The sequence below is a fragment of the Schistocerca nitens genome, chromosome 7, assembly GCF_023898315.1.
Source record: "Schistocerca nitens isolate TAMUIC-IGC-003100 chromosome 7, iqSchNite1.1, whole genome shotgun sequence".
NCBI classification, from domain to species: domain Eukaryota; kingdom Metazoa; phylum Arthropoda; class Insecta; order Orthoptera; family Acrididae; genus Schistocerca; species Schistocerca nitens.
The window spans coordinates 605,010,756-605,026,341 of NC_064620.1; the positions used below are offsets into that span (position 1 = coordinate 605,010,756).

The 15,586-nt window shown below is 47.1% G+C and overlaps 1 protein-coding gene across 6 annotated transcripts in view; it reads left to right on the forward strand.

The window, feature by feature from the left end:
* LOC126195414 (protein croquemort-like) overlaps positions 1 to 15,586 on the forward strand; it is a 1,080,874-nt gene that overhangs the window by 947,201 nt on the left and 118,087 nt on the right. For all 6 annotated transcript variants that reach the window (XM_049934014.1, XM_049934015.1, XM_049934016.1 and 3 more), the window contains 3 exons: positions 813 to 954; positions 4,503 to 4,715; positions 9,851 to 10,065. In XM_049934014.1, coding sequence (XP_049789971.1) covers positions 813 to 954; positions 4,503 to 4,715; positions 9,851 to 10,065 — 570 coding nt within the window. The remainder of the gene's footprint in view (positions 1 to 812; positions 955 to 4,502; positions 4,716 to 9,850; positions 10,066 to 15,586) is intronic.

Below are 15,586 nucleotides of genomic sequence, written 5' to 3' on the forward strand. Positions count from 1 at the left end.
AAGAAACTAAGAGGAGGGGTTAAACGAACACTCAACGTTACAGCTGTCTGTTGTGCAAACCGTGAAGTACTATACATCGTGATCTTAATGTCTCTGCCGGCAGAAGTGGCCGTGCGGTTCTAGGCGCTGCAGTCTGGAACCGCGAGACCGCTACGGTCGCAGGTTCGAATCCTGCCTCGGGCATGGATGTGTGTGATGTCCTTAGGTTAGTTAGGTTTAACTAGTTCTAAGTGCTAGGGGGACTAATGACCTCAGAAGTTGGGTCCCATAGTGCTCAGAGCCATTTGAACCTTTTTTTTTAATGTCTCATACTTTGAAGTATTCCGTGAGCATATCCCGACGGCTGCCGAGTCAATCCATTGGTGCTTCATTGCTCTTCAAAAATACCTGCTGTATCGCCTTTATACATCAACACCACACTACAAAGTTTGTTTGCTTTTGAATGTCGGCGGTGTCGCTATATGTATTTCCTTTCTAAATGTACATTTGTAAATGCAATTCATAATACCGAATTCAGTACTTCTCTTAAATATGTACATGTAAATATGTCTGGACATCATGTTCTGATGAAAGCACTCACCGGGGTTATTGCGTACACGAGAGCTACATAACTGCTATTTTTCCTATTAAATCCGGGAAGCAAATAGTATTACCACTGAAAGCAACATACATTTAATATAAATCTCTCTGTACTGCTGCTCGGTGTTTGATAAATTGCGACAAAAAATTGCTGAAAAATGTGCTGTTGTAATAACATATAGTTCAGCATATACATGCTGTCAGCGTAATTAGCAGTTGCGTCTCTGTTGCAGTGAGGTGCACGAGAAGATAAACATCACGTGGCACGACAATGGCACGGTGAGCTACCGGCAGATCCGGCGCTGGTTCTTCGACCCGGACTACTCCAACGGAACCCTCGACGACGAGGTCACCACGCTGAACATCATCGCTCTGGTAATTTGACCTCTACCGCCTGGTCAGCTCACCCAGCGGTCCAGCAGGGCTAACGTACTCGGTAGGGGTATTCCGTGTTACAGATTCTGAGTCCCGGAGGGATTTCTCTGTATACGGGTGATGGGATTTCCAAAGCAATAGTACGCTTGACACTACGATCGTTATTATGTTGGGGGTGGAGGAAGACGATAGTTCCTCCTGCACCCATGAACTAAGTGTATTGGCAGTAGGCAGTTAAGTGGCAAGGTACCAGATATGACTTTAACCAGGTTATTAGGACTAAGTTTCGTTAGCTTATGCTTCTGTCAAATGTTTCTCGAAAAACGAATCTCAGCAGTTAATCGTAAAATGACATTCATTAAATTAATATCTACGGTATTAATGAGCAATTAAAGGCATTTACGAACTGAATTACAGAACTCCAGTACTGTTACTGACACTTCTGGTTCACTGGTGTTGACTAACCACTCCCTGGACCCTTCGGAATACTAACAACAATTAAGCAGGATTACAAATAACGCAAACCTATAACAGAGAGGAAGAAACACAGTTACAAAGGGGCATTTAGATTCTTGAAACACCAATTTAGCCAAGTAATAAGATCTAGGTACCTAAACATGGCAGGTGCCAATTATAAGCTGTGAAACATTTAAAGGTTACAGCAGGACATAAATGAAAAGTGGTTGCGTTAAGCGGTGCAGAAATTGTGATGCTACGGCACTTCCAAAATCATCATATAACTAGCCTTTTTTCCCGCTTCTTTGCTCGTGTATACGTTAGACATGTGTGTTGAACACACCTCCTCCTCCTTTCTATGTCGACATATTCTTTCCACTTCTATTTCCTCCTCCTCCCCCTTTCGTTCATTTCCACCACCCCCTCCCTCTGAGCATATTTTCCTCCACCATCCTTCTGACCATATCCTCCTTCGCCTCTCTTTCCATGTCCGCCTCCCCATCTCCCTTTTCCACCTGACTAATGCATCACCCCACCCTCCCCACTCCACCCCTTCCACTGTCCTTTACCTCCACTCCTCGGTCTGTCCATCCTCTCTATCTTATCCTGTCCGCAGCTATGCGATACTAGGTAGGTTACGTAGTCATCTTTGGTCTGCGAACACGTTTCACTATCGAAGGAACTTACACAAATACCGGCTATTCGACTCGTACCAGTACAAATGAAAGGCACGAGTAGAGGACAACAAACGTAGTCTAGAACCAAATAATTTCCTAAATACGAGAAAAAGAAAAATACGGTTTAACGGCTCGTCGTTAGAGAAGAGTAAAAGCTCGGATTTTTTTAGAGGACGGGGACGTAAATCTACTGACAATCGACTGTGCTCATTCAAAGGAATGATCGCGACATTTTTGTGGTGCGCGTTGGGGAAAACATGGAAAACCCAAATGTAGATGGTCGGACGCTGATTTGAACCGAACTCAGTGTGCAGACCACTGCGGCACTTCGTTCGGTCTCCGATACGATTTATTACGATTGCATTCACGAAGGTCTTACAACAAAGCCCCCTAGCATGCGCATTGTTCCACTTCGCTGTCACTCGTGTTCAGGTATACGTTTGCTGAAAAAGCTGAATGAAGGAAAATGGACAGTACAATTTTTGTGCTGACATCACATACAGAATAGTGTTTTTGTGAGGCACGCTGATGTTCAGTTACGAGCAAATGCTTTTCTGTTCCCCATAAAAGTCCGCAGCTCGTGGCCTAGTGGGTAACGTTGCTGCCGCTGGATCACGGGGTCCCGGGTTCGATTCCAGGCCGGGTTGGGGATTTTCTCTGCCCGGGACTGGGCGTTTGTATCATCATCGTCATCATTCGTGACAGTGGCTAGATTGGACTATGTAAAAAAATTGGAGTGTGAAAGATACTGAGACTTCGTGCGGCCGCCGATGACGGCAGAGTTGAGTGCCCCCACAAACCAAACATCATAATTATTCCCCGCAATAGAATGCTATGCTGGTAACCTTTGCAACGGAGTACAAGGCTTCCACATCGTTGAAACTGAGCGTGTAGCAAATGTTTCTTCGCCTGGGTGAGTGCAATTATGAACTTTAGAAGTGTCAATACACTGCTGTCCCTAGCCTATATTTGTGAATTTGCATTAATAATACATATTATGTTAGATACTAGTTAATATTTCAAAACTTGTAGAAGATACATTATTTTTTTCATAGGTAATAAAGGATGATGAGACTTGGTTTAAAAGCCGGCCAGTGTGGCCGATCGGTTCTAGGCGCTTAAGTCTGGAACCGCGCGACCGCTACAGTCGCAGGTTGGAGTCCTGCCTCGGGCATGGATGTGTATGATGTCCTTAGGTTAGTCAGGTTTAACGCTTTGCACTTCGTAAAGCAGACATAAGAAGGCATCACGAGCTCATGTCTGAATCACCACTGCTTGGGAAGCAAGGCGCCACATGGAGTTGCGCGGATCTCTTTGTGGAAACAATGAGGCCGCCGACCAACGATTATGGTGTACATTAAAACAGAAAGTGCTCTTCCATTTAACTATATTTATAGAAGCGTTACAGCCAAAACCTTTCATGGTGTGATATTTTACAGTAGCGCGAGAGTGACAGCCTATGACAAACATTCTCATCCGACTTTAAGGAAACTACTCGATATGAAAAACTGAAACTCTTATCTTGATAATAAACTGACAATATTTTCAGAATTCCTTAAGTTTATTGTTCAGCTTTGAAACAAAGTAAACCATTGCATGTGCTTACAGTGAAGTCCTCATGTTGGTACTAGTTTACTTTACGGCCTACATTATTGAGTTTGAAATGTAACTAACATATCAAAGTTTTGTATAGCGTTTACCGTAAAGTGATATCTATTTTCAATCGAGAGTTATTGGTTTGTGAGTGTGGCACAATGGCAACGCCCTGTTCATCCAATTCTGGACAGCAGATTGTATATGATTGAAATAATTCTTAAATACATCGAACTGAGCTACGCAAAAAAGTACCTACTTTCCTATATATATATATATATATATATATATATATATATATATATATATATATATATATATAGTGTGTGTGTAATATAGATAGATCCGAACAGTTCCCCTACGTGGCAGCACTATGTAGCAAGGATGCCTAGTACAGTCAGAATCAAGAATGGAGCGTTTTAGAGCTACCAACAATCTTGTCGAATGATGCTCGGCATAGGAGCACAAAACAAAATTTGCGCTGTCGAGAACTACTCGACGTTGGAGTGGAAAGGGTTAAGTAGTTCTAAGTTGTAGGGGACTGATGATCTCAGATAAGTCCCATAGTGCTCAGAGCCATTTTTTGAACTTGGTTTAAAAACAATTCGGACGTATTAGACTGGTAGTTTGTGTACAAAAATAATTTTCACAAACATTTATTTTTCTCTAAACTTTGTGTCTTTGTTTTGGGCCCTTATGGTTCTCAGTACTTCAGTTAGTGACACTGAATGGAAGGACACCATCGGTGGTGGTGGTGGTGGTGGTGGTGGTGGTGGTGGTGGTGGTGGTGGTGCAGAAACTATATTGTTTGTGTGTTGGCAGACGGCGTCGTTCGTGACGCGCGAGTGGAGCTTCGTGATGCGGAAGGGTCTGGACATCGCGCTGTGGCAGATGGGCCAGAAGCTGCACGTGACGCACCAGGTGCGCCAGTTGCTCTTCGAGGGCTACGAGAGCCCGCTCATCACCATGGCCGACCGCCTGCCCGCGCTCGCCGGCATAGACATCCCCTACGACCGCTTCGGCTGGTTCTACAGCGTGAGTACCTGCACCCGTTCTCTCTCTCTCTCTCTCTCTCTCTCTCTCTCTCTCTCTCTCTCTCTCTGTGTCTGTCTGTGTGTGTGTGTGTGTGTGTGTGTGTGTGTGTGTGTGTGTGTGTGTGTGTGTGTGTCGCGACACAGGATAGAAGGAAGGCAGTTTCCAAGAGGTGAGGAGCAAATGCAGAAAGACAAATTCCCAGTGAAGGCAGGATGATGGCTTGGATCAACGCCAAACTGTGTCACAGGGCATCCAGGAGAGACGAACATTCTGGGACCCGACAGGATGCTTGCAGCACGAGACTGACGGAATTCAGGTGTCTGATTAACACTTTGTGATCAGACTAGCTACTACACTGAAGGCTGATTCTGAACATTAGAAAAAGCGGAGGAGGCAATTGCTTACGCAACAGAAATCAGTGTCTGAAGCCAGGGGAGCGGGTGCTAATAGAAGTAGCGAACACTAGAACACGAACAGCACGTCAAGTAGAAACTTAGGGGCTGCACTCAGAGTGAGGAAAACAGACATGTCGGAGCTTAGCGAGGCTGTCCACGAGCGGCACGGAGCCGGCGCCCCAGCGACCAGAGTGAGATTTCCCTCTGAACACACAAACGTCGGTTTTTAAACAATCATGGCGGCGCACCATTTCTCCCTTCTTGTAGTCGACACAACAATCCATCGACACTTCATAACAATCTTCGGCCAATCTGGTGAGTCGTTCTGCACCTCGAGGCCGCCTCTGGCGAACGATACCCAGATTCCTGCCCCCCTCCTCCTTGGTAGGTAGGGGTGCTTCCGGATTTTACATTAACAAACTCCAAGTCTGGAAGCAACAGCGTTCAGATGAAAGCTAAACGTCAGTGCCACTCCGATTAGGGCCAACAACAACAGCAGTGTTTCACGTCACTTGGTCCCGCACTCCGCCCTTCTGTTGGTGGAGACTGCTGCAGTAGCACTCTAACCTGTGTAAACCCACTGGTAGCGTCTAGGCGGTGGATGGAGTTGCCAGTTAATTCTCCCTCCGGGACAGCTGCACAGGGCCTCTGTAATCAGCAGAGCTGTAGTGTTAATATTTAGATCCGGTAACCCAAACGCTACTACTTTTCCGTGCTCTCTGCATTGTCTCTCTGATTTCGTACATTGGAGTGCCCTTCATAGCTCCAAATAGCCTTGGGCGTAACTACGTAAAAGTCATTATGTCGTCAATATATAACACACAAATCAACTGCAGGGATTTAGCTCACACATGTTAAAGGAATATGCTGTCGTCGAATGAAATTTCATTTGCAGATGCAGCATTTCAGCCACATCTGCAAGGAATATCCTCAAGGCAGGTGGCTAGCTTTTGTGAAGGTGAGGTTCACGCAGTGACTCGTTGTCAGTCATAAAGGGTACCCCCATTCCCACTGAACAAGTCCTGCGCGAATTCTTACCAAACAAATTTATTATGTCTCGTCGTAATAGCCCGCAACATTAATAGAGAGAAATCTTCACAGACACTGAAGTAGAGCTGTAAGGAGAGGTGTTAATGCAATCAATGCTCAATATATAGGGAGTGAAGTAAAAAGAAGCCGACAGATTTGGACTACCTGTTGAGAATTCCCGGAGCAACAAATTCAGGATGGAAACCCACGTCGTCCAGTTGCACAAGAGAGCGCCCCAGTTGCAGTGATTGGCGAGTGCCACCAGGCAGCCTCTCCGCCGGCTGACGTGCTCCCGTGCGCTGGCATCTCCGCCGTTACGCTGTCTTCAGTGCTCTCTGCTGCGTTGTGAGAGGCTCCAACTCGTCCGACCCCACCTGACGTCCTAAGTGCTCAGCCCCACTGCGCCCTTCGCTGTACAAATTCAAGGTCACTGACTAAGCGGTGGTGCAGGGCAGACTGTTGGTCGCCACATTATTTCGCTCTGTACCGTCGTTATATAACGTTTGCCGACGTGGCTTGCAGTCCCAAACCTCGAACTCGAGATAGTCTCAAGAATCCTTTGAAGATTGTGGAGTAATGATCTGTTACACGCTGTATACGTATAAACAAGCTAGCAGATAATGCTGGCGGGTCGAGGACACAGATTGCGGAAGCTGCTGTCCACTATACAAGAGTCGCAACTTGAGTAAACAGTACCAAAACTCAATTCAGAAAATTCAGCTTAGGCTCGAATCTCGGGGTGACAATAGGCAGTTGAATCCCAACGTAAAAAGTAACATATTGCACATAAATAGATCGGAAGACAACTTGTTGTTTGTTACAACATTTGCAGAACAATAAATGTATACAGTTGCATCAGTTAGTAGTTCTAAAAATATTAGCCTCCTCGTGATGGTCATTCTGCTGTGTTAGATGGCCAAGAAATTAGACTTTTTTTTCCGAAAAGTGTGTTCTTGAAATTTGGACCATTCATCATGTTTTTCATGTATTGTGTTTTTACGCCGGCCGGAGTGGTCGAGCGGTTCTAGGCGCTTCAGTCTCAAACCGCGCGACGACTGCGGTCGCAGGTTCGAATCCTGGCTCGGGCATGGATGAGTGTGATGTCCTTAGGTTAGTTAGGTTTAAGTAGTTCTAAGTTCTAGGGGACTGATGACCTCAGATGTTCCAATAGTGCTCAGAGTAATTTGAACATTTTTTGTGTTTTCACATTATACAGAGGATTATTGATTTTATACAGAGTATAGGTATGTAGCAACAGAGTGAACAAGACAGCGATTGGGCAAGCCCAGTTGAGGGTCGTAAGCCCATATACTCGCTAGCTGGAAGTACGTGGCTCAGGCCAATGCAGTTCTAACTAATCTCTGAAGGCACCGGTATTGGCATTGTGAGGCGATCACCTTAGCAATTGTGGATAGGAGAGCCGCTGTCTCTCTCGCCGATGGAAACCTCAACACACGTAGAAATGCCGAAAGGATTCGGAGTTTTTGTGAGTTTTTGTGTGGTACCATCATGTCAACTTCTTCAGCTCTTCCTGGCACGCTAGATATACCTTCTCGTGGGATCCTCGCAGCAACCTGTGCTGCGCCTGGAACACGATTGTCATGCACGATTTCTTAAAGTGTGACCCTCCTGTACAAGCAGAATCCCTGTCTGCACCACTGGACGGCTACCCCAAAAGCTATTGAAATTACCCGTGTACATGTAAAACATTTAATTTGCGTGGTTTCAAACTATTCTTATCACGAGCGACCTTCATTAGAACTCAGATCTGCAGACAGCCACAACTAATCCGTTTAAAAATTCAGGCTCACTGAGCACGCCTCCAGATCCGACACACACTTTGAGTCTCAACAATGTCTGTTCCCATCACGCGCGGAAAGTTTGGCCCATGTGTTATGTGGTAGTACCAACACTGCAGAAAAACCGTTCAACCGTGCCGTACGCTATAAATAAAAGTTTCAGTTGAGTTGAATTCACTGAAACGAACGTAGCGAATGAAATTCAGTAGGCGAAATGCAATAACATGAAAAGCTAGTGGAATCTCGTCATATATGCTGATACTGCTACAACACGAATGTTTTCTGACAAATGAAAATACGAGGCTGAGTCGGTAAATAAGTCGCAAACTGGGATAATGGCATCAGAGCCGTGTGAACCAGCCTGAAATTCACTTTTCTTTCCATCAAACTTCCCTTGTAAACTTGAAACAGTTATGGCATCGTTGGTAAGGTTTTAAAAGACCGCAGTATAGAGTTCGTGTGGCAGCGTTCATATCAAAAGACTAGACTCGCGGTATATAATAAATTTGTTATGTTCTTTAAATTGCTGCAAACCACAAGACAAAGATGTCCTGGGGACAGCGAAATACCCCTAGACGGGGAAACAATTAGTCGTCACTGGACAAGCAGAGCGGCTAGGACTTTCCTCATTTGCGACTTTTTCTCGTCCTTTGCTGAATTGCTGTATCCAGTTGAAGAAAGATGTCCATGAAATGGAGTTAAAGTCACAAGAGGGACGAATTTCGCCATGGACGTGCTCCGTGGACTGTCCCTCGGCTCACAGAAATAGCGTTGCTCTAGGCGGGCATACACCCGTAACATACGTGCTGTCGTAGTCTGACTGGAGATCACTACCCACTGGTGCATAAAACTGTGTGTCGGTTGCCTTCCACGTGACGTGTACTGATACGTATAGGTCGGAAATTTAAAACGCTATGCGATATTCTTGCGTTTGCCACTTACATACTGATTCACTGTCATATGTCAAACCATAGTTAGTCCAGCATAATCCGCTCATCGTAATAAATATACTGTACTGGCTCAGAGTTTTGTAGTGGGTAGGTGAGGGTCAAATGCAGTGGCACTCAGCTTGGAAACAGTTGATTTGTTTGTTAGATTCGAACGGACATCCTGTGCCTACGTCCAGAATGGGGCGGGAGACCGTTGAGACGGCGGTGCTCGGCGTCGACGAGTTGCCACCACGGCTCAGCGCTGCCCAGGAACGGAACGGCCTCGGTCCCAGACGCTCCCGGCTAGTGGTGGAGGTGCGTTACGTGGTGGCGCTGCAGGCTGTCGTGACCGCGACGCGAGCAACGTCGTCGTCTGCCCCAGTACTGGCGGATCACGGATGCGATGGCATCCAAGCGGCCTGGGGCCTGGGTGGCAGCACCGGCGACCGTAGACGCTGAGGAGGGTCCTAATTGGGCCCTCAGCCCACCAGATGTGATGCTCGACCGCAAAGTCAGCTGTCCCGTACGATGGCGGACGATGGCAAACAAAGAGAGGTATCTTGACAAGCAGATGGCCTTTGCATCACGTAGCTTCCCTGCCGTAACGCTGTGAAAGCGTCCCGGACTTCGGTAACACGACTGCTACTAGAAGAGTGGCCGTACCATCGTTCTGCAGTGACGTAATGCTGTGCTAGCTTACTGCTGCAAGGAGCGTGATAAGGGCAACGACCGTTGTGCGGGCCGGTGGCACCACACTGCAGCAGTCACCAACAGCCCGACAGCGTTCATCGGAGCAAAATATCTTTCTGCGATCTGTAGCTGCACGCCAAATACATGAATTTCGAACGAAACCGTTACTAATTGAAACACGAGCCTATTTCAGTAGAAATTAGTTTACTTGTACATGACTTAGTCATTTCTGTAGCAAAGGAAGGTTGGAGAGGTGACAGTGGTGGACCGGCGCGCGCGGCTGTGTGTTGCAGCGGAACGGCTCCGCGGACTTTGACGGCGTGTTCAACATGCGCACCGGCGCCGACGACCTTTACCGCGTGGGCGAGCTGGCGCGCTGGAACTACGACGAGCGCACGCGCTTCTTCCCGGGCCGCTGCGGCAACGTCGAGGGCTCCGCCGGCGAGCTGTGGCCGCCCAAGCGCTCCAAGGACGACCGCATCGGACTCTTCTCGCCCGACCTCTGCAGGTAGGTCCGGCCGACTCCAGCAGGTCAGGGGCTGGAGCGCGGTTTGTTCATCCTGCAGATCCACTGTGACTTTTAGGGTCCTGCATCTAAACCTATGTCCATACCATACCGTGCAGTGCAGTGCAGTGCGTGGGAGGTGCTCTTCATTGTACACGCATACCATCAAATATTTAACACATTAACTCATTTGTAAAGTGTTCAGATACCCGAAGCTGCTTTGTACAGGGGGGTTTGAGTCTTTGAAGAATCAAGCGTGGGGGCGGTTGTTGGTAGGTATCTACTGCATTAGTATGAATGCAAGAGAACAGGGTGCAGCTAGTTGTTGATACATGTGACATTCCTTGGGAACACACTGCTGCATGCGTAGATATTAGACAGTTTCTGAAAAAACGACGGCAAAAGTTATTGAGGTATTTAGTGTGTCTCTTTACCACACGATGACCTCAGACGAAATGGTGGCACAGTGGTCAGCATCACAGATCCTTAACTTTGCGCCCTGTGATCGAATCCCATTTGTTCCTATTTATTATATTATTTTCCTTTATCTATTCATACCTGTAAAAGGTTGCTACATGAATGTTTCTTACCAGATTAGGCAATCGAAGAGCCAGGATGGAAAATGACAATGTTATAAAAAGGATAGTAACTACTCACCATATAGCGGAGAAACTCAGTGGTAGATAGACTCATTTTGTCGCGCCTGCCTGCGACTCATTTTGTCGCGCCTGCCTGCGACTCATTTTGTCGCGCCTGCCTGCGACTCATTTTGTCGCGCCTGCCTGCGACTCCTTTTGTCGCGCCTGCCTGCGACTCCTTTTGTCGCGCCTGCCTGCGACTCCTTTTGTCGCGCCTGCCTGCGACTCCTTTTGTCGCGCCTGCCTGCGACTCCTTTTGTCGCGCCTGCCTGCGACTCCTTTTGTCGCGCCTGCCTGCGACTCCTTTTGTCGCGCCTGCCTGCGACTCCTTTTGTCGCGCCTGCCTGCGACTCCTTTTGTCGCGCCTGCCTGCGACTCCTTTTGTCGCGCCTGCCTGCGACTCCTTTTGTCGCGCCTGCCTGCGACTCCTTTTGTCGCGCCTGCCTGCGACTCCTTTTGTCGCGCCTGCCTGCGACTCCTTTTGTCGCGCCTGCCTGCGACTCCTTTTGTCGCGCCTGCCTGCGACTCCTTTTGTCGCGCCTGCCTGCGACTCCTTTTGTCGCGCCTGCCTGCGACTCCTTTTGTCGCGCCTGCCTGCGACTCCTTTTGTCGCGCCTGCCTGCGACTCCTTTTGTCGCGCCTGCCTGCGACTCCTTTTGTCGCGCCTGCCTGCGACTCCTTTTGTCGCGCCTGCCTGCGACTCCTTTTGTCGCGCCTGCCTGCGACTCCTTTTGTCGCGCCTGCCTGCGACTCCTTTTGTCGCGCCTGCCTGCGACTCCTTTTGTCGCGCCTGCCTGCGACTCCTTTTGTCGCGCCTGCCTGCGACTCCTTTTGTCGCGCCTGCCTGCGACTCCTTTTGTCGCGCCTGCCTGCGACTCCTTTTGTCGCGCCTGCCTGCGACTCCTTTTGTCGCGCCTGCCTGCGACTCCTTTTGTCGCGCCTGCCTGCGACTCCTTTTGTCGCGCCTGCCTGCGACTCCTTTTGTCGCGCCTGCCTGCGACTCCTTTTGTCGCGCCTGCCTGCGACTCCTTTTGTCGCGCCTGCCTGCGACTCCTTTTGTCGCGCCTGCCTGCGACTCCTTTTGTCGCGCCTGCCTGCGACTCCTTTTGTCGCGCCTGCCTGCGACTCCTTTTGTCGCGCCTGCCTGCGACTCCTTTTGTCGCGCCTGCCTGCGACTCCTTTTGTCGCGCCTGCCTGCGACTCCTTTTGTCGCGCCTGCCTGCGACTCCTTTTGTCGCGCCTGCCTGCGACTCCTTTTGTCGCGCCTGCCTGCGACTCCTTTTGTCGCGCCTGCCTGCGACTCCTTTTGTCGCGCCTGCCTGCGACTCCTTTTGTCGCGCCTGCCTGCGACTCCTTTTGTCGCGCCTGCCTGCGACTCCTTTTGTCGCGCCTGCCTGCGACTCCTTTTGTCGCGCCTGCCTGCGACTCCTTTTGTCGCGCCCGCCTGCGACTCCTTTTGTCGCGCCCGCCTGCGACTCCTTTTGTCGCGCCCGCCTGCGACTCCTTTTGTCGCGCCCGCCTGCGACTCCTTTTGTCGCGCCTGCCTGCGACTCCTACCAAATTAGATAAAATGGCTTATATTAATGGTAATTGCAATTGTATTTCATAGTATGTATCACACATTTATTGCTACGTTGAGGGAGTACAATATTTTCGAATTTTCATATTCAAATACTTCATTGTTGTATCCGTTCTCATTAATTCTTGTGTTTCATTCAAATGTTTATTCTTCAGGAAGATTGGGTGCATTTCCTTGGATGATAAGGATCGTGCAAACGTTAGAAACGCAGACATTCCGAACACAATGTGCATCGCGCGAAGGCAGGTTTGCCACAGTGACATTTCTTTGTATGAATCTCTTGGAAAACAATCATCGTTAACATTGGTGAAGATTTCACGCGTTGGCAGTACTTTCGCGACAGACCTTGGGTAACGGCTGACTACCGACAATTGGCACGTTCAGTTAATTATGAATCAACATACACAGGAATACTACAGAAAAAAAATGAATCTCATTTTCTTTTCTTAAAGTTCATTCATCTGACATACAATTAGTAGGAGACTAAAGACAACGCTGTATCAATATACACCGGAAAAGATTCGCATAGTAACTTTCTACAGACATGGTTATATAAATGAAAAACAAAAATAAAAGTAATAACTCAATTTCGAAAACAGGGCTAAAGTTAAGAATTGAAGATTTTTCCGGGAAGCAAATGTTGTGCTGAGCGCAGCTCTGCAGAGAGAAATTAAATCCACGGGGAGAGGACTGACTCATTCTTTGGCGGAGTAAACTTAAACAAGATGCTGGAAATTCTACGGTATACGACACTGAAGTGAGGCTACATGTGCAACAAGGAAGAACAAAAAACGTGAATGAGAATAGTCATACTTAAGGAAGAGTTACATAGAATTCGAGAAGGTTTAAGGTAATGTTGCGGGATATTACAAATTTCGTTAATTGAACATCGAACAGGCAAATCAGTGAAACAAACTAAAAAGTATAACGGCGTCAGGTGCAAGTGCTAAGTTTCGCAAATTGCACGTAAGTCACGAATGAATGTGAAAAGCAGAACAGTTCTTCTTTGAATAGTCAAATGGCAAATATTGTTTCCATTTTCCTAACCATCGTCATGTATAAAAGGAGCACCTTGGTGACGCACCAGTCCGTGTGAGCGTGTCGTCATGCTTATCTTCGCCTGTAGCTGTTACAGCTGAACCGTTGACTATGCTTTGCGGACTGGATGTTCTGGGTCTGTTTGTTAATTTCCTTCCCTGGACTTTACCTTCGAGAATCTTGTTGACCCTAGAACACTAAGATGAGGGTAATGTTACATAAAGTTTACTGCCACACTTTTTATTCGAAGGAAGTGATGAGTGTGTGACGCTTGTTGGAGGCTCGAGGTGTATCGGGGTGCGATCCGTCGATGTCGGGGTGTTGCAGGCGTAGTGGTAACTGTAAGCAGCCAAGTTGGCGGCAAAAAAAGTCCACAGCTCGCAAGTAAACACAGCGATGGCCATGAAGCAGTGGCAGGCGCGCCATCACACCTGGTGGAAGCGAAGGACAACGAACATTTAGCACGGCTGCCATAGCCAAACGAAGCTGTCCCCACGAACTACAAAAATATACGTGAATGCACGTAGGAATATACTAAAAAAAGAAATCAGACGAACTCCACAGAGTGTATATTGTTAACGTGCTTCGAAGATGAATTATTTAGAAAAAACTCTTCCAGTACCTCAAGACATTGGCAAAAGAATAATATCGGCGCTAGGCATTTTCGTAAGTTGAGGTCATACATTTAATCAAGTGTAACACAATGCACAATGACACTTGCACAGAAAGTGGTGGGCTCAATCTCGTAGGCGTCATTAACGAAGCAAAATGCATATGTATGAGATACGCTTAACAAAATATGGAAGAAACCCCCGACTCGTTTAATGTTACAACTTTTGACTGAGATGGCGCCACATGACTTCGAAAAAAAATGGTTCAAATGGCTCTGAGCACTATGGGACTTAACATCTGTGGTCATCAGTCTCCTAGAACTTAGAACTACTTAAACCTAACTAACCTAAGGACATCAATAAACATCCATGCCCGAGGGAGGATTCGAACCTGCGACCGTAGCGGTAACGCGGTTCCAAACTGAAGCGCCTAGAACCGCACGGCAACACCGGCCAGCCATGACTTTGAACCAACCATTCAATTTCCAACGTATCCCCGACGATCTCTAACAACTAAAACATAAGTTAATATAATACAGTTCCATTAAAATAATTACTCCTGGAGAGGTAACGACGAAAGTGAGAAAGAAACATAAAAACTAACGAGACGGAAAGACAGATTGTCGAGGTAAAGTAGCAAAATAAATACTGGCAAACCATATGGGAAAACATTGTCAAGATTTACCGTCACGGGTTAGAGCATCTCGGTATTTCAGTCAACTGCAAAGTAGCAACAAATTCGAAACTGCACGCGGTAAGTCTTGCAAACACATGTGTATAAAGTGCATTTTGATGGATACTGAAGAACGCAAGTTCGCAAGAGGAGACGTCAAAGAAAAACGGGCTGTTGCTTGACAAATGTCGAAGTGCCCTCAAATCGAAGTACTTGCAGCGGTCGATCGAACAACCGCGACAGTGGTCTCCAAATCAATAATGCCACGCGACCATTCCATTCCTCCTTTTTTTTAAAGGCAAACGGAAAACATGAAAAGTGAATAAACGATAAAGATAGTACAGTGACAGTGTAATGAATAGTAGCGGGATGTGATCTCAGATTTTTATAACTTTTTTTTCAATTTCTGTCCTTATGGGGCATAAAGCTGGAGTAAGAGCGTCAAAGATTCTTATTTCAGCCAACCACTTTTAAAATACAACAGCTGGTACAAAACGAAAAAACAGGTAATTCATTAAGGTGGTGGTGGTGGTGGTGGTGGTGGTGGTGGTGGTGGTGGGATTTATCTTTCCTCCGACGAAGTCAGTTGACACGGATCACAAGCTATAGTTGCAAAAGTGTGGGGAAGAAAATCGGACATGTCTTCTCAGACGAATCACTCCAGCCGTGAGCGATTTAGGGAAATCACGCAAAACGTAAATCTGGAAGGCCACAAGGAAATTTGAACGGAAGTCTTCCTGTGTGCAATTTCAATATCTTCTCGCTGCTTTATCCCGCTCTGTATGAGACTGTTTAAAGTTATCAACATGACATGGGTCATACATACAATAAGATTCATCGATATGAAAGTATTCTCTGATTCCAGTAACAGTATCCGATTAAAAGTGTCTGGACACACGATGTAAGGCAGGATTGACGATTAGATGTCACTAGTGTGACCCGCCGGTGTGAAAGGTGGGGCAGTAACGGCAGTGTGTGTAGATAA